Source organism: Gymnodraco acuticeps, unplaced genomic scaffold, assembly GCF_902827175.1.
Source record: "Gymnodraco acuticeps unplaced genomic scaffold, fGymAcu1.1, whole genome shotgun sequence".
NCBI lineage: Eukaryota > Metazoa > Chordata > Actinopteri > Perciformes > Bathydraconidae > Gymnodraco > Gymnodraco acuticeps.
The window spans coordinates 138,077-158,461 of NW_022991032.1; the positions used below are offsets into that span (position 1 = coordinate 138,077).

Genomic DNA, 20,385 nt, shown 5'->3' on the forward strand with positions numbered 1-20,385 from the left:
TTCATCTGGGTGTTGAGAGATGTATCCATAGATCTCCTAATGTTGCTCTCAAAGTGCACCAGATTGATGCTTTTAACTTCAACATTTAAACAAAAATCTTCCTGGGGGAGCATGCCCCCCGGACCCCCCTAGAGGAGGTTAGGTCCCCCCCCACTGAAATCATGTTCACATGGATAGGAAACTAAATGCATTTGCTCACATCATGTGTCCATATCTTTCTGTTTTGGTGGTCATGCCACAACCGTGCACATGCATGCGCGAGTCATGGTAAGATATCTGGATTAAGAGGTTGCTTTTTCTTTGCACAGCATGAAAGAAAGGCGAAATTAATGGGCTGTGATTTTAGTATTTTTAAGCAGATGTCAATAATTTGTACGGCCCTCGGAGGATGTTGAAAAAATGTAAATGGCCCTTGAGAGGAAAAAAGTTCCCCACCCCTGCTTTAGATACTCTTGAGTTCATTTTGAATATTTCATTGGTGGAAAGTAGTTCCACACAGCATGGTCAGTGTCCAAACAATAAGACTTTTCTGTACAAACTGCCATTTGTTTGCCCTTTCATGAGTTGTGAGCAGTGTGGTTAACACCTCAGTAACTGTCGAGGCCGGGAGTAGTTCAGCAGTCCTCTTTTAGATTTCCACTATTGACAGAGGTTCACGCTTCTTCTGTGAACTCTTCTAAGTGTTCACTTTCTGGAGGCATTAACAGCTTTCGCACTGACAGATTGAGTGTGAAAATCGGTTAGTCTTACTTCCTGACTGTAAAAGTCAGACCACCAGTCCATAGGGCCGGAAATGTCATTAAAGGGTGGCGCAAGCATCATAGTAGTTAGCTACTCAGAAAAGCATTATGAAATGTTTTTAAAAACAACTTTCCCACATATTTCTGTTTGTGGTACATCACTGGAAGACAAACAATATCGTTCTATTCCATACAGCAGTCAATAAAGCCAGGTTTGACACAATCAGGCAAGAGAAAATGGCCATAAAGCTTTTGTTCGGGATACACCTGAGACTCTCTGAGCTTAATCATCCGTTACCTTCACACGGCTGTAAAAAAGTATGAAAAATAAATAGGTTTTGCCTGATCTGTAAAAAACAGCTGCAGTAAAGCAGAATCGTCATTTATAAAGGAAGCCAGAAATAGGTCATTCATTGATGATGTGTCCATGTGGGAAACAGATGTGTTTATTTGTTGGCTTCCTTGATCATAGTTAACTATCTCTTCATTGCATGGCTTTGTCACAAACCTATTAACTAATCCAAACCATGGGATCGCACTTGTTGAAAACTCGATCCATCAGGTGGTTTTTATGCCCTTACTTTTAACCACTGCAAATCAGCTTTACTGCTAATGGTGGCCCTCATTCAGCAGTATTTTTTAACACTAGACATGGCAAGTACCTTTTGATACGATTAATCAAAAGATCTTATCTTCTCCTTTCCCCCTGCTCTTTCAACGGGAAAGATTGACACGCTTAGATCAAAATTTGGCACAAACACCCTGGCAGAGAAGCAAAATTGCCTCATACTTCATCACTCTTGTCAGTTGAAAGGCTGCGTTGTAATGCATTGCAGATTTTCTCCTCCTAGTATATCTGTGGCAGTGCAGCAGGGATGACGGAAAGTTCTGACACAATATCTGCACACAGATACAACTCTATTCACTGTGGTGTTTCGGGACTCTGGGATTCTTTCCAGACTGCCCTCACAATTGCTAATTGGGTCTTGAACATCTGTACGTGAGCCAACCACTGATGAGTCTCGTCAAGTTTAACAGTCTCGCCAACCGGCTGTCCAGACCTGACTCAGACTGACAGCATCTGTCTGGTTAGCATTCATCTCCCTGCAGAAATAAGACCGTGAGCATGTCAAGACACAGCCAGCTACTGTATGATGAAGGTCCCCTGACTCGAATTTGACATGCCAACCCACCGCTAAGAGTATCAGCTTAGATTTTGACAGCAGATGCCTCATGACATGCATGCACAGTGAGGAAACACCTCTTGAAGGATCCACTTCTGTCTGTCATGACACAAGGAATATCTTCACCATCTCACATGATGAAGATCTATGTGGATTTATGAGGTATTTATTACCTATTTCCACATTTGCTTTTTAAATACCCCCCTTTGTATATGTTGGTATTCTGTCTCATAATGCATCCCCTGACACGCTCGATCTTTCTTCCACGAAACGTCTGTTGCAGGTGCAACCTTGCCATATTAGGACATTAAATCTGCTTCAGCACCTGTCGCAGCCCTAAAGTGCTTCCACATTTCTGTTTTCTTAAGCGCATCAAGGAAAATACAATTTCACCCCCTGTGTCTGTCTCTGTCACATCCACTCTTGCAGACCCTTCCATGTCCACCTTTCCCTCCCCTTTGCTGTCTCTTGTTATTCCAATCCTATTTTATACCCCAGTGTTTAAGGGATTTATGTCCTTGCATTGTTATTATTTCATTTGTATGGCCTCAACCAAATGGCTTGTGTCTGATGCAACTTGTTTATGCCTTTGTGTATCTCAATCAAATGTTTCTCCATCCATGTCATGATTATGAACTGAATGGCATCGACACACCCTAATAAAAAGTACTATATTCTACACAAAATGAAGGCTAATAACAATAGTGAAGGTTTATTTGTGTATGTTGTTGATTGAGTGCTTCAGTCTCTTTTTCATCTGACCATTTTCCCTGTGCTCTGCCATCTCCCCGTTCATCTGCTCCTCACTCTGTTACAAACTAAATATTCTTTATTAAACTACAATAGCTCCCAACCAGTCTATTAATTCAAAGGTCTGGATGGTAGTGCAACATGAGCTCTCCTATTAACTCAACATCATTATTCACGCCATATAAGGCTCTGGGGCTGATGACTTTCCCCAGCGATCCCTGTCCTACCCCCAAGTTAGCCTTTATTAGTGTTGGCATGACTTCTCCCATGGTTCTTTGCAACTTTTCCAAGTTGCCCGCTATATGTTAATGGCACAAATGATCATCCTACGTGTCATAGACCTTGCTTTTGAGTTAAATGCAGTCACTTCAACATCTACATCCAAAAAGAGCTGAATCTATGACATTTATCTGGTTGTTGAGTTTAAAAAATAAATAATAATATATACGCTGAAACATCTAAACACCAATGTGTCAATTTCAACATTTCACTAAATGTGCCCCAAACCTTTGGTCTTTAACACCAGATGGCTGTAGAGAAGCAGTCTCCATGGAAACAGACTCTTAGTGAAGTTTAATGAGGACAGAAAGATAGGGGACATAGTGTGACGAGTCAGTCAGCGTCCAGATGCTGAGATCTGTTTCAGTGCACAAGGCCCGCCCCTTACCTGCTACACTCTGCTAATGAAGGACTATGAATACATAATAAGCAAGAAGGCTTTGGGAACCACTGTGATAAACACAGGGTTGTTTTAAACAATGTCATGTACAGCAATATAGTTGACCATGTTGTTCATTGGCCAATACATGGTTGTGAAGTATTGATATTATTTTACATTCTCCCCATCAGGGCCGCCCCTGGCCAACTTGTGGTTGAATGTGTTTTTGTCAATTGTACAACCTCATTTGCAGCTTGGTCACTTTAGCAAATTCACACATGTTTAATGGGGAAGAAGTTGCTCCTGGTGACACTCTATAAAAAGTAATGACCTACTCTGAAATTCCCCTTAGCTCTGCCTTTTAGCCTGAGCCCTAGCATTTTTAGGTCCTAGCAAATACATACTTTAAGTGAAATACAGAAGCCTGGTTAAAAGCTTCTTATCATTTAAAATGAGAATATTGTACAATAAGTTCAGTGCAAAAAGCAGCTCTCTAAAAGTGTTAACATTGCAGCTAATGTAACTGAAAAGTCACAAAAAGAACATGGTATATTTCAGAGTGCTCTTCACAAAAAGCCTCAACATGTAACTGCATCTGACACCTCTTGTGTTACTTATAAGCTCCTCCTATAGGCTACCTGCCAATTTTCACTATTGTATATTGTACAATATACTTGATATTTTGTTTGATTTTAATGGAGTGTTTTGCTATTTGTATTTATATGTTCCTTTACTGTACTTGTGCACCTGCAATGTTGCCTTCCTATTAAATAATTGCAAATGTACTTTTGTTTGCACAGATGTAACTCGGGTCACAAAGGGTTAACTGCTGTGTAGCCAATTGTAAGACAGAGTTCTCAACACAGAAGTGTCCTAGCCAATCAGAATGCAGGTCCCGCATCTCAGACGCGAGGTGACAGTGGAGAGAGACCCGGGTTGCGTTCCAATAGTCCATTTAGCTTAGGAACCTTCCTAACCAAGTGAAATGACCCGGAAGCACGTCAGTGGCAGCCATGTTAAGTGCCGTTCCAATTCTCTAAATGAAAGGAAAGGAGGGCTGAAATCGAAAGCCTCATCCCAATACCCCTCCTTGACTCCTCTCTTCCCCTCCTCCGGGACTTGACCCGGAAATCGATCAAGACACGCCATTTTGAAGGACGTCCCAATAGCTGAAATGCACACGGAGGAGTCGAGGGGTGAGGGAGGAGGGGTGCGGGAGGAGACAAAAGGGAGGATACACGCGAGCAGACTACGCGGAAGTGTTTTCACCACTCGCATATAAAAGCCCCGCCCCCACCTTCACAGCTGGTCGATTTCAACAGAGGAAAACCGACAACTGGAAGATGAGTGGAAAAGCGGCTCCGTGGCAATTATTATGTGCAATTCATTTCTAAAAGGCTTCACATTACCATAATTATATTTTTATTTAAATGTAGGCTACATTTTACACCAAAACGGAACACAAAAGCAGGACCAACCATCATACATTGAATTCCTTGACTAACAAGAGAAAGATTCATTAATTTAAAATAAATATTTAACCAGAGATGGGCCGGTTCTAAGGGGTTATTCAGTTAAGCCCGATGAGAGGGGATACAGCTGTGCACATGTCATCATTAACAGACGTCGTTTAAGAGTGACGTTTGAGTGAACGAGGACATCCCAATTAATACCTGAGGACTCCTCTGTCCTCGCGTCACCTCCTTGTGTCTCTCGCTCGCATCTTACGGAGGCGGAGCTAAGATGCAAGGAAGGGACGCGAGTGAGGGAAAGGAGGAGTTGAGGAGGGGTATTGGAATGAGGCTGAATAGTCCATTTAGCTTAGGAACCTTCCTAACGGAGTGAAATGACCCGGAAGTCCCTCAGTGGCAGCCATGATAAGTGCCGTTCCAATTCCCCAAATGAAAGGAAAGGAGGTTTCAAACTTCCTTTATAACCTCCTTTAGCTTAGGAACCACTGGACCTCCCTAACCGAAAGGAGAGGAGAAAATGCTGCCCCACAATGCCTTGCAGCCGCAGCATTTGCGATTTTAAGATCTTTTCATAGTTCATACAATCATACGTATTGGGATCATTTGTATTAATGTGGACCGGAGGGAGAGGGTGACGAGCAGAAGTTTCACTTTCCTTTTTTATTTCAATTCCAACTTTGGTCATGAAGAATATGTTTCTCTGTTGTCCACGTTCATAAAGCATAAAGCAACAGCATCAGAGCACGGTGCAGAGTCTCTAGATGAGTTTACAGTAGTCCCTCGTTCTTATTATACATCCATGTTGTAGTCCGCTGTTTAGAAAACTGTAGTTTCCATAGTTTCCCCACAGCAGCAGACGCACATTCATGACGTCCGCTGGCGCATCATAAACACGTTGGATAGTGAAAGTGCATTCGGATTCTCTAAGGGCCCTTCTCACTTCGGTTAAATAGATTCCTTGCGTCCCTCACTTGCGTCGTTTCCCTGCGACTAGGGAAGCATGGAGAGATGCAAGGAAACCACGAGAAGCAGGGAAATGAGTTTTAAGAGCAATGGGACGTCCTTTCCTCCGGAGCGTCACGTGAAGCGACGTCCGTTTGTGATGACGCTGCACAGCTATTCGTCTGACAGCAGCTCTGTCCCCGGGCCCTTCTCACTTCTCTTATTTTTCATTTCCTCGCTCCTCTGTCTCGGTCTCGGTCTCACCGGAAGTTGATTTGTCTGCGCCATCTTGAGTAGCGTCTCAATGGCCTTATTTCTGCCGGAGGATCGAGGACCGAGGAACGAGGAGCGATAATGGAGGAGCTATAATCGAGGAACCACCAGACCATCTTTCGAGGAAATCCTCAGACACTCGCCCCACCCCCTTACTGTGTATCGCTCACTGATTGGACGATGCAGCGCATGCACTGATCTCATGCTTCTTGACATGAGAGCAGTTTCCCAGCGGAGTGAAGAAAACACATGAACCTCACGGGACTCACTCCTCAGTTTATACCGTGTTTTGTTTCAATTAATGTATCATTTAGTTACAAATATGTGATATATCTGAACAACAAAGTGGGCAAAAATCATTTTATTCATTTTTTGGGGGTTTTCGACCCTCTGCTTCGCGTCGGGCCGAACCACGCCCCTTAGCTGTGATATAATGAGCATATACCACGGCCTGTCGTGAGCTATTGCTTAATTCTATAACACATAGGTGTGAGCAAGCTCTCTGATTGGTCAATAGGCGTGTTTGATTCCACGATCAAAGAACGGTCAAATAGAACGTGCCTTTTCACAACAAGTCAGTATCCCTCCGCGTCTGAGAAAAACGGTATACCCTTGGCCTGAAAAGCAAACTGCTTGCAAACTGCTCCAGTACAGGCGTACCAATAATGACGTTAAAGAACGGCCTCTCGTGTATGATTGCTTAAATATACATATATTTGTGTGTGTGTGTGTCCGCATCTGTAGCCTGTTATTGTCTCATTATACCGCACTCTCAATGAATTCAAAGTAAATATGTGGGGGAACAATGTTCAGCTGATCTAACAGAGATTATAAAATACAGTGCTATGACAAAACACTCGACAGCTGATGCAGCTGTTGCCACGTAATAATGAACGGACGTCGCTTTAAAATGACTACTCAGAGGAGAGGAGTTCTCATATCTTTAAACGTCTGCTGCTTCCCCTCCTCTCTCCTCGGTTCCCCTCCTCGGTCCTCTGCTCGCATTTCCTGTGGGCGGTACTAAGTCTCGAGGAGGGGAAATTTAAGAATTGAGAAGCCTCTTAAATCCTTTTGAATTCTCCTATCCACTATCCCTTAACCCGTCCCCGTGACGTTTCACTCAGAGGTCAAGGAATAGGCGATAGGGTTAGAATGTAGGAGCTGATTTTTGGATTATCGGAACGCAACCCTGCTCCTGAACGGTAAAAATGTCACTCCGATAAAACCGTAATAAGTTACTCAATATAAATGTTGTCAAATCAAACGGCAACACTTGGTACTTGAAAAGTTGTAGATATGTGTGTAGGACAAGCTGGCAACGGACACTGAAGCACTCCTGAATTGGTGAATCGCGGTAAATATATAATATATGCTGCGCAGGTGCTAGGCTAAGCTAGCTGGCTAAAGTGAATAAGGCTGGAGTTATCAACATAAGCATTAAACGACGAACAGTGAAGTTAGCTAACTGTTGTAGTGCACAGCTAAATCTGTTGACAACTTTACTTAACTATGAAAACATTACACTTATAGTGTTCAATTGCTCAGTGTTTTACGTGGCTGTTAAGCTACTGAACAGTTTTAATACTAAAGAAAATAAGTTGTTTTGTTGGATTTTTTAATTACTGTGTTTAGCAGGGTTCGAGTTATAAACTGAGCTCTATGGGGGTCTTTACAACTAACGCGTACACACACACACACACACACACACACACACACACACACACACACACACACACACACACACACACACACACACACACACACACACACACACACACACACACACACACACACACACACACACACACACACACACACACGCAGCAGCAGCCCTCTTCTTGCGACAAACTTAAATATGAAAAGGTTCAACTACGCACACACATATCATCTCGGCTAGCGCAGCACGCTCAGGCATAGATTGCGCAATAATGTATTGCGCACCTTGGAGGTGCAGCGCAGGCATATTGTCATTCAAGAGATGCGTAGTTCTTTTGGAAAACATGTTTTTCTTTTAGCCTATTTACCTCGTTAACGTAAATAATACTCATTACATTGACATGTACAGTGGAGGTGCAGCGCAGGCATATTGTCATTCAAGAGATGCGTAGTTATTTTGGAAAACATGTTTTTCTTTTAGCCTATTTACCTCTTAAAGAGCACCTTCGGGGGAGAGCATTGCAAAACTGGCCCCGGTAATGGTACAAATCTCAACCTGTCGTTCAATGGACAGCTTCCCCCCCCCCCCCCCCCCCCCCCCCATCTATGTATATACTCGCATTTTAGACTCTGTTACTAACTGTATATCTGTAGACTTGGTATGTCTTAAATGTCCGGTTAGGATGTATTAGAACGAAATCTAAAATGAAAATTGTAAATAAGCAATCTGTATGTAAAAAACCACCTGTATGTAAATTGTAAATAAGCCATCTGTATGTCAAATATGTCTTATATGTCTTAAATGACATGATGAATTGGAAATGGGGGACCCTGATGTAAACAAGACGAAAGTCTTTCTCTGGTCTGCATCCCCTTAACAATTGTATGTTTTGAGCTGTACTGTACTGTACCCAATATACAAGCTGTTAATAAACTTTTCAATCAATCAATCAATCAATCAGTCAAACGTAAATAATACTCATTACATTGACACCAGTGGCGTTTTCTCCTGGAGGCCAAGGGAAGCCAGGCTTCCTCTGTTTTTTCGGATTGTAGTTATAATTTTAATAAATAAATAAAAACACTTCGTTTAGTTTCGGAAATTCTTTGTTGTGTGTTGCTGCCGGCCCGTCTCTCCCCCATTCTCATTGAGTATTTTACAAAGAGTGAAACAGCGCCCCTCTAGATGTTATGGTGAAACAGTAGATTGCACTCTCTGTTGCGAGAGGAGGCTAGCCGAAATTGGCTTCCCTTGGTGAAAAAAAATGGAGGGGTTGACCAATCAGATGAGGTTCACGTCATGCCCCTGCCGACCTGTGATTGGTCAGGGCCATGCCAAGGGAAGCCTGAGGCAGCTGGCTTCCTTTGCCTCACAATCCAATCAAATCGTATCAACTTAGTGTTGCAGTGACGCATCCTAAAACCAAGAAGTAAGCTGCGCTCGGTTTCCCTCGACAAAAACGCAATGGGATTTCTCCATAGGATTTTGGAAAATAGCTCGAAATAAGGTCAGTGGAAAACGAACCTGTTAGATAAATGCACGTTGTGTTCAGTCGGATCATATCCACATGTCCACCCTACTTTTATAATTTTTGAATCATAAATCTAATCGATAGAAGATAGATAGCGTCACTGCACCACTCTCACCGCCGTTAAAAAGTAGCAAGCAACTGAAGCAAGTGCAATTATGGAGGGTGGAGATTTGGAGTATTTAATCAAAAATAATTGTACTAAACTTCCGCTACAGCATCAACAACATACAATCTGATGACAGGCCAATGCCCAAACTGGAGCTGTGTACAGAGAGGAAAAAATGAGCGAATCGGACATAAAACGTTAAAGGTCTGCTGATTTAGTTTCTGAATGAATGCTTATTAGAGTTTGGGCTGCTGGAGAGTGCGTGCGGACCTGTCGGTTAGACAACAGGCGTGTGTAAGTCCTGCATCTGTATGATACAAATGTGTGTAAAATGATACCGGGTGCTGTAATCACTCATCTGGTTACGTTATTACATTGACCACCACACCCCCGACCCAAAAGAAAGGACGTATTATTGGCTTCCCCTACATTTTTCCCCACGCCACGCTACTGATTGACACATGCATTATTTGCAGTGACGTGCGGTGAGGTTCATGGCTGGTGAGGCACTGACTCTTTCAGAGTCAGATTTACAAATATCATATTTTGACCATAATCGACATATTCGGTTATTTTCAAAAGCTTTTTTAGTTTAACAGACCGTTCAACAAAAGGATACCCAAAATCTAAATATTGGATTGTTCTTTCTTAGTAAGATCCCATTTTCATTACAATTGGGGTCTTACCTTGACTTGAAGTCCATGCGATGCTTCTGGACAACAATCTCTATTACTTTTTTGTAAAAGTCCTCCTTATCTTCCTCTAGTTTCAAAAGTCTAGTTTGTTGTTTGCGTCGCGTCTACCGTCTCTGCGTAGAATAACAGTAGCAACAAGAACCTGTGGGCTCACTTGCGCCCCCTTCAGTGCGGCAGAGGTTATGGCTTTCTCCCCTGGTGCTTTTTTCATTGTCGTTGTATGATGAGACCAGCGAGCCTAAATATCATATATACGTGAAATAAGTTATTTAGAGACTATGGATGGCGAGGATAAATGTAATAAAGGGATCTACAAACATTACATTGGTGACCTACAGTGAGATGGTGCAGGCATGCGCTGAGGGCCCACTTTCCAGACAGTTTCTGTGGGGTGACGCATTCTGAGGTGAGGCAGAGCTCATCTGTGCCTCACCGGCCTCACCTCACCACACAGTAACTGGCTTGAGCGCGCTCACAAAATAAGTGCCCGCGGTAAATTAGTGCCCGCGCTCCAGCCAGTTACTGTGGGTTTACGAGAGGCAGAGCTCGTCCTTGCCTCACTTCTCATCGCTACCCGTAGTTGTAGCGGAACTCGGCAAATTTGCTAATTTTGACTATAAAAAGCGATTGGAATCATACAGAAATCACATTTACAACACAGATCAGTGGAGACATTTTATTATTATTACTATTGAGTTTTTCTTTAGTTGTTTTTCCGTTATATTGGAGTATGACAGGTGAGGCTCTGCCTCCCCTGACTACACGTCGCTGATTATTTGTGATTAAAATAATGGTTGTTGGCAGCGCCATATAGATAGAAGAGTTACGACAACGGAAGTCCAAAAACGGTTATCGTCACGTGGTTCATGTAGACGAGGATCGTTCCCCGGAAGTTCATGGCGGGCAATGTGAATGCATTGATAACAGGAGATAGAACTACGATTTTTGGTAATTATTAGTGAATAAAGGTTTTGATTTGCAATATTTATACAACAAATCGATATGTGTATGTATTTACATCAATATGTTTTAAAAAATAAAATAGAATTAGCTAATATTAAGTGATAATATTAGGATTAGTGTGAACAACTAGTTTACATGTTAGGCTAACAGTGCCTTGGTTAAAGAGCCTGTTGCTGTTTATTTATAGCTTTGAATTCTTTAAAACCAATATTATCTTCTTAAACCTGTATGGTAGTCAGGAGCATCACTTTCTAATGTTTATTGATATATTTAGAGGGAGGGGATCTAAAGTAATGCTTTAAAATTCAGATTAGATTAATGTCTACCATTTTCTTAAATTCATGATAGTTTCAGTAATCCCATGGTAATTGAGGACACAAGTTATCTAAATGACTAATGTCATCTTTATGGCTTTCAGAAAGGACAGGAGACCGACAGGTGACTATCAAAGGACTAGCAGCAGCAGCATGATGATGATGATGTTAAATGTGTTGTTTTAGGAACATCCATTGCAAATACATGGAATTCAATAAACATTGAATAGCATATCATGCAGTTTGTCTGTGCCTTTTCCTCCGTGTTGTCCTGGTTTGCTGTGCTGCCTCCTAGTCGCCACCATGGTTTGCTGTGCTGCCTGGGGATGCTCCAATCGCTCAGAGAAAGGAGTACGAATGTACGGCTTCCCCACTGACACAGAGCGGAGGAAAGAATGGCTGGCTCAAGTCAGCAGGAGCAATTTCACGACCAACAGCAACAAAATATGTGATGTAATTATATACAAACACTGCAAACCACACCATTGGGAAGCTTAATGTTTTGTTTAATACAAAAAAACAGGGAAAGGCTTGAAAAACACAGAGTTGAGACTCAGGGTGCAGGGTGAGGGTCTCAGTGCAGGTATTCAGGCTCCATTGAATCCCCCTCTGGTTCTTGTGCTGAAAGAGGGAGTAACAGACAGGAGAAAGGGTTATACACACCTATATAGCACACCTATTGGATGGGAAATTGCCTTGGGGAGATAAGGTGTTTACTTATATAAAACAGTAGTATTAAACTTACCTTGTGTTTTCACTCTCACTTAAGTCCCTCTCCCTTTGCCATCAATCCAAAATCAGCTGAGCTGCAACATTATACAGACAGGTAATAATCAACATAATCACAAGGACACAATATGGCTCTGCTAAAAACACTCACTTTTACACGCACCAAAGTTATATTTATCTAATATTTAACTCCCTCCACCCCCGCATACAATCCCGTTTAGAAGCCCCTCTTCTCTAATTCAACAACGTTGGACGAAATGACATTAAGAGAACGGCATTTACAATTAAAAGGCTGTTCAACGTGTGTTGCTAACTTGATTCGGTATCCTAGCTTAATCTGTTATCTGTAAACGTTCCCTAAATCTACTAATTTAGGGATAATCCACTGACATCCTTTAATACACATGTTAATTTGAATCAGATGTACTGATAATATCCGCAATATACATCTTTAAACTTCTTCTTACCTTTAAAAGTCCGTCATGAACGGTCTATTATGCTGCAACTCTACAGCTCTGCTAGCCTTGGCGCTAACTTCCGGGGAACGATTGAGAGGCTCCACGATCCGCCATTGCTATAAAAAAGTGGTCCATTGGAGTGAACGGAGATGACGTAACTCTCAGTCTATATGGCACTGGTTGTTGGTAATGTATTAGCGACCCCCACAGATGTATGATTTCACTGCGTCCGTGGGAGCTGAGACCCCTCCCTATGGGAGCTCATCTCCCATTGGCTCCCACATAACTCGAACCCTGGTGTTTAGTGAATCTGATTAAAATAATAAGACATAACATGGTGTCACTGTGTAGGCCTATAGTGTGTAGTTTGCTTTCATTTTAATACGTTTCATGCATTGTTATGTTGACATGGTAGGCTAATTAATTTGACTTTAAAGGTTACTTATTTAACAAATGTTTATTGTACATTTTATATGCAAGTCATCTTAAATCAATTCAAATTAACTTATCTAAAACATACATTATCAGCATTCTTTTATTGCCTATTATATCTGAAATAATGCATTAAAGCGATTCAAAAGTTAAAGATAAAAGTCACTCATAGCATCATGTCATATCATTATCTTAAATTAACTTACATTTGGCCATTGCAATTGTGTAAGCAAAATCTGATATTTTGACATGGCCATTAGGACTGTCCATGTCCTCCAAGTAATCCCAGGTTATACATGGCACTCAGGCCACCAGATGAAAACAGTTGCCAACTCACCGCAGAGAAATAGAACACACCCGCTGTGCCACTCCATTTTCTCCAGCTGTATCGAAGCACTCTGGGAGAGCTGATTGCTGAATAGCTTGGCAGGGCTCTGCGTGTGTATCAGTCTCATTGTGTGTGTGTCTGTCAGTGGCTGATGTCCCACTGTGCGAAAGAGTAAATCCTCTCATCCTTAACCAGGCTTACGTGCTTGCTCATCATTCTCTTTCATCAAGACCTCTTCTTCCAGGCTCCCTCCTGTTGAACCCTCAACCCGTGGCTAAATGCTGCAGCATCTCCTTTCCTGTGTGCTTTGGATTGCTTCTTATATCGCTCCTAAAACTTGTCAAACACTGCACTTTAAATAAAAGCAAATGCAAATACAGTAGATATTACATTGGAATTATTTAACCACTTTTTACTGCCAAGTCAAATTCAGTTTCTTATTCATAATCAGTATTTGCTCCCTTATTTTGCCTTGTTTGCATTTTGTGGTAAAGGGAGGAGTGTTTTCAGGATTAGTCTTTTCTCTGTATATACCTGACAAGAATTATGCATAAGGGGTCACCTCTCCTCCGCCTGGTCGAGCTGAAACCTGTGCCGTTTTTCATAAGCTGTCACAAACAATCACCTTCACTGTGCTTGGTGGGCTAGACTGAGCCGTACTGGGGAAAACAATCCAGCAGCTAGCTATCAATCTCAAACACACACAGCAGTTCGTACCTGCTCTTAAAGCTGCCAGATTTGAGGATTGCCTAGTACTTCATTGAAAACCTAAGGCTTTTTCTCCCTGTCGTGGTGGCAATGACAGGTCTTTTGGCCATTTGTCACTGGGCTCAGAACACGGACCACAAAGTGGTAATATGATATATTAACAGAGAGCTGGTATAACGCCTTGAGGGCAGTTTGAAGAATAAGCAGGCTGCCCTGTTCCAGCATTTTGCAGATTTAATCTTCTTTCTGCCAAGATATGGGTGTTTTATGGAGTAGTTGTTTTAATGTGCAGGATAAGAACAGTTTTGTGAAACAGAAACAATAAAAGTGTTGTACATATTGTACAGTCAATTCAGGTCATTTTCTTTAATTAATTACCATAATGCATTTGACTATTAATGTTGTATAACTCATGAGATCATAGAAAAAAATGACCACAACAATGTTCTTAAAAGTTTCTTTCACTAACTGTTTTTTGTCTGCCTGCTTTTAGGTCTACTGACTATGGGACCACCTACACCAAATTCAACCTGATGCCAGGGACAATAATCGTGGTGACCAGTTTCTACATCTGCCCAACCAACAAAAAAAAGGTAGGAGAATGCATATCTTATTAACCAGTTAAGCCCCATGCCCCCGGTACATCTTGCAAGAAACAGCGTCTGAGGGCTTCTTAACATTTAATAAACTATGAACTCATGGTAAAATACCCTTATTACTTATCGGATCTGCACAAACAATACATCGATTAGCAAGCTGAGATTCCACAGATTCCAGACATATAAGTATCATCACTGAGCGATCAGAACTCACGGCGAAACGACAACAAACAACAACAAAATTTGCTTTACGGAGCCAAAACGGCTAAAAACGTCTTACTGTTGTTATTTTCTGATCAAAAGTTGTGTTCAATGGCATTAAAACGATAAAAACGCTGCTGAAGGTTAATCCAATGTGTCTGTGTCACTTTGAAATGATTACTAATAATCCATCTTCGTATTTATGTCAATAACGGAGATTTCATATTAGCTGCTATGATAGCTACGAGAGTGTATGACAGCTTCCGGTTTTGGGCATTCTGGCTACGCATCACTCATTCACCAATGGGTAATATTTAGATGGATTTTAGAAACGTCCCCTCGATTCTATTGGCTCTAACGGTTAAAGAGCAAATGCAAAGTTTTTTTTTATAATTGCCAGTAAAATCGAAATCATATAGCTACAACACTATCTAAGATATTGCAGTATTAAAATCGGAGATAATATGCGTCTGGCAATGCGCAATATTTATTTTGTTCAACCCCCAACACCAAGTCCGACGATTTATTTTCTCAGCCACTCCTCTGCAAGATGGCGTCGCGTGACGTCACAGTGGCCAAACAAACAAACCTTGGCTTATCGCTCACAGCTGCTTCCGCCGATAGTACAACTTAGTTTCGTTATCATGTCTGATTCTGAGTAGACTATAGACGAAAAGCTTTAGGAATCCAAACTATAACATATAATAAGTACCCTGTATCAAGATTGATGCAAAACAAGTGACGTTTGACCTTTTTAGAAAGTTTTAGAAAAATAAAGTCCAGGCGGACTCACCACTGGGTAATTTGGGAACCATCACAACCAAACACAATGCTAATAGTGAGACTCTGAATTAGCCCCGAGCGAAAAATGCTAACCTATTACTGCACCGAAATCACTCCTAGCTCCCTTATTACTTATCCTAGCTCCACATCCAACACATTGTTTATGATCGTAAAGACACAGAATCTAACGGTGCCCACCTCTATAAGTACCCACTCGGCTGAAAGAAATGAAAGCATGGCGGAGGGCTTTTTTTATGCATAGGCCTAATGAAGTGGTTAGAAGAATGTTGGGTTTTCTAAGTGCTCACAGTCACTTTTAATTGCGCGGGGGGCATTTTTAATTGGGCCAGGAGGAATAATAGTGGATTTAATCCCTATCATAATGCATATTGTTCACACTTTTCCGTTATGAGTGGAGGAGCGATGAATGAGCTGCAGAAAAACTACAATGCTAACAGTGAATTAGCCCCGAGCGAAAAATGCTAACCTATTACTGCACCAAAATCACTCCTAGCGCCCTTATTACTTATCCTAGCTCCACATCCAACACATTGTTTATGATCGTAAAGACACAGAATCTAACGGTGCCCACCTCTATAAGCAATAAAACTGCAATTCCGTTATCTGCGTTATCTGCTGTGCTCCGTGCGCTTTGAAATCTAATCAAAAGTTGTTTACCTCAATTCTTTGGCGTTTCTGCATCGCCCGGCTTTTTCGTTCTTTCAGTGGTTTCTTGTGCTGAAATATGGAGGGGACGGCTCCGGGTTTCTGCCTCCGACGTGCTATTAATGCTTCTCCACCAACAGACTTCATGATAGCAGGATCAACGTCGTATGCATCACACGCGAAGTGGTCAGAACACAACTTGCTCCATTTTGTCGGTTGCCATCCAACACGATTCACTAAAAAAATAATTTTTTTGCGGATGATTTGGTCTTTGGGAAATGCATGTAAAACTCTCCCAGATCCCGCACCGTTCGTACAACAAAAAGCACAACAATAACCCATGTTAATTCAGTTTTCTTTTCGAAAAACATGTGACCGAGACTGCCGAGTCGGGATATTTGGTCCAGAGACTGTTTGGCCACTATTACGTCACGCGCGCGGAGGCTGCTGGGAATTACATGTCAGAAATTCAGACGGCTTTGGGTCGAGTTTTGGATCAATAAAAAGCTTTTTTTTGGGTGTATTATCTCGATTTAAATAAAATAAAAAATACAGGCAGTCTTAAAAACAACATTTCTATAAAAATGTAGCATATTTGGAAGCTTTGCATTTGATCTTTAAAAAGAGGTGTCAATCATCAACATTGACCGAGGGGGGCCAGACATATGGCGAATGCAGCCAAATGACCCCAGAAGTGTTTTTTCCCCCTAAATCTCTCTAAAAAGGTCAAATGTCACTTATTTTGCATCAATCTTGATACAGGGTACTTATTATAAGTTATAGTTTGGATTCCTAAAGCTTTTAGTCTACTATCCCATCATTCAAGGGTGGTTTTCACTATAAGTAATTTTTTTTTTTTTGGATGGACACTATAATTTACATTTTTTTACTATGTTCAATCTGAATTTACTTGAAAATAAAAACATCTATATTGATTCTGACTTTTCTACATCCAACTCACAGGTTTATCATTACTTTGAGAAAAAAGATTATTAATTTACCCCTTTTTAGAAGGGAATATAGTCATTTGTTCTAGGAATGTCATTTTCTTAACTGGATAACATTTTTTGTGTTGTCCATGACCTCGCTTATTTGCTCCTTGAACTGGCAATTTAAGTTAAAACAGAAAAGCGTTGTTAACAATGTGAGCTAGTGGCCTGAATGGCAGGGTAGGTGGGAATTGTAAGATGTGTCATTTAATGAAATGAAATTACACAATAAGACTTGGGGAAACTTCTTTTTTTGCATAACTTCTGGTAAAGCTATGCTTGTAAACTACCAAAACGCCTATTGGCCATATGCACAACTCATAGTAAAGTTATAATTATTGAACCCACTGGCAGTTTTTGCACACCAGTTAATAAAACAAATAAAAGCAGCATCAGAAAAGCTGAAGGAGGTACAGCATGTGACTTAAACTGACTGCACTCTTGGAGGCCTGTCTGAGATTCTTTATGGCAGGTGTTACCGTCGGGGTCCAGGGTTCTTCCAATCGATAAGAAGATGGAGGGAGATTCTATGTAGTCTCTATTCTCACATTCTGTTTCAGGCACCACTCCAAAAAGTCTGCCAGATTTGCAATGTCATCGTCTTCACACACATACACACACTAATAGCAAGAGAGAGACAGCATGAGGGCATTTAATTACGTGGGGCTGGAGTAATTTTCCTTGGGGACCAAAGAAAAATGAGATGGGTGAAGAGAGTCACAGGTGCTGTGTGTGTGTGTTGCGACAGTAGGATGTCAAGCTGTCAATCAAGCTGCAGCTTAAACACACCTCCAGGCCTGCCAGGAGGCTGATGGAGGCTCAGGTTTGGTGCTTCTGGTTGCAAACAGTTTATAGGGGTGTGTGTGGGACAGTGGATGTAGGCTGTGTCTGTTCAGCAGAGGTGATCGTTATACACTTTGATTTAAATATCAGCATGCTGCCATGTGTTTACTTCCTTTTTCTCAGCATCTGAATTATAACTGATCAAGGCAATTAGCTTCCCCTGCGCGGTTACTAACAAAAACACACGTGAGCACAGTTTGATCAATACTGCTAGGAACATCTGAAAACTGAAAACAGCAGGGTCTTTAAGCTCTGCGAGGGGATTACACACATTGTGAAGGGATCACACGGAAAAGGTGTGAGGGGCCTCGGGTAATCAATAGGACTTGAGGCAATTAGATAGAGGCGAGTCTTCAGACGGAGACAATGTCACCGAATGTCCCTTTCACCCTCCCTCCATCGCTGCCTTGAGAGCTCCATTAAAGGTTTGCTCGAGACCCATCGCAGGAGAGGGCTCCCAAGGACCCTTGACACATTTAAACGGTATTGGACTCGTAAATAAACTTTGAGACTGGAAGCTCGGCACGCTCTCCCTCTGCAATTTTCTTTAACACTTGTGTCTGGAGGGCTTTCAACCGGGCAAGTGTTTGCACAAGTCTGTGTCCTTGTTGTTGAGTGCTCAGCGTGTGTGTGTGTGTGAGTGATGAAGGTTCACGGGGTGTGCTAAAAGGGATTCAAAGCTTATTTTTCTAATTGTACTTATCTGTCGAGTCCCTTTCAGCCATTATAGAAATAAAGGTACACATTTAAGCCTTATTAATTAACAATTGTTGTTTTGGATTCATGGCATCAAGTTTATTCTGTATCATCAATGTCACTAACTAAATAAGTAGATTTTAACATTGAAGTTTCCCTCAATGATGACCTACAAAGTCTGTCCTTCCAAATCCCATTTGGACTATATCACTGTTTCCTAGGTAATGTTGTGTATTTAAAGGTATGACCATGACTATTCCCCAACCTTAACACTTTGCATTTGAAGGATCTATTTAACTCAAAAAGCCAGTGTCAGCTCATTCATGTCCATTAGTGATTCTCAACCAGGGGGTAAGTGTACCTTGGAGTAACTACAAAACTGAAGGGTGCTTGAAAAAACCTGTACTGTATCTCAGCCAATAAAAAAAAAAAAAAAAATAGAAACTAGAGTCCATTGGTTCTGGCTGCTTAGCATTCTAGTTCAGTCACACTGACTACAGCCTTCCAATAATGGTGAAAAGTCTGTCACTTCAAGTGGTAGCAGTAGTGGTTACTTGTCCAAATATTGTGAACATTTTTTTGAATTCTTAAAATCAACTCTGCCTAGTGAATAAGGTTGGTGCGTTGGCAAACCACACAGTGACACTGGGTTACTTGTCAAAAATCATCTCCGGCATCTTCATTAGACCAAGATAAAAATAATCCACTGGACTCCAGTGTATTTTGAGTTTACGACAATCCTGGACCATTAACGGCTTATCCAAATCTGATCCCCATCGAGAGTGTATTTTAAAGACATGCACTCCAAAAACACCTTTATTGCCCCTCCTGAACATAGTTACTGCGCCAACACTCATCTCTGGCTTATAAGATTTCCATAACATCTCTACCTCAGTCATTTCCTAAGCAGCAGGGCATCACCCCGAATGCTGTATGCTCAAAGACATGCCATCTTCTGATCTGGCATCCTAAAAATATCCTCTGCCACTAGTTAGCATTGCATCTCCTGATGCTGAAGGCTTCCTGCTTGATGTAGTAACTAAAGAACTGATTTTGATTAACAGCAAAGGTTTTTTTTGCTCCATTGAACAACGCATTACACCTATTGACGTTTATTAAATGAGACAGACAAGTCTTGAAGACAATCGGCATGAAAGCAACAAGAAGTTAACAACATTTTTCAGCGCACAATACTTAGCCAATCTTTCTTTGGATGAAACAAGCACTCACAGTACAGTAATAGCTATACAGCTTCCTCCATAGGGCATTTTCCCCTTTTGTCAGTTTTGATTAAAGAGATGTACTGTATGTGTCTTCAAACCACTGTGCATCATGTAGGGGTGGGCGATATTGAAAAATATATTATCACGATATTTTTCAAGCAGTATCACGATAGACGATATATATCACGATATTTTTCAAGCAGTATCACGATAGACGATATATATCACGATATTTTTCAAGCAGTATCACGATGGACGATATATATCACGATATTTGTTCATGTCGGTTATTATGGTTATTTTTCAAGTTACTTAACAGTACAAGCACCTACAAGGTAACACTACAGAAACTAAAACAAAAAGGAGTAACAGACCAAAATAGCATTTCAAGCTGGTTTTATTTCTGAAATGAATCCCTGAATGAACAATTCAACATTTTGATATG

At 41.3% G+C, this 20,385-nt stretch overlaps 1 protein-coding gene across 8 annotated transcripts in view; it reads left to right on the forward strand.

Moving 5' to 3' along the window:
- The window catches only part of sorcs2 (sortilin-related VPS10 domain containing receptor 2), a 277,213-nt gene that overhangs the window by 108,269 nt on the left and 148,559 nt on the right, over positions 1–20,385 (forward strand). For 7 of the 8 annotated variants that reach the window (XM_034236374.1, XM_034236373.1, XM_034236377.1 and 4 more), the window contains exon 3: positions 14,434–14,533. In XM_034236374.1, coding sequence (XP_034092265.1) covers positions 14,434–14,533 — 100 coding nt within the window. Of the gene's footprint in view, positions 1–7,163; positions 7,222–14,433; positions 14,534–20,385 lie in introns of those variants that run through there. The other variant, XM_034236379.1, reaches the window with a different exon arrangement.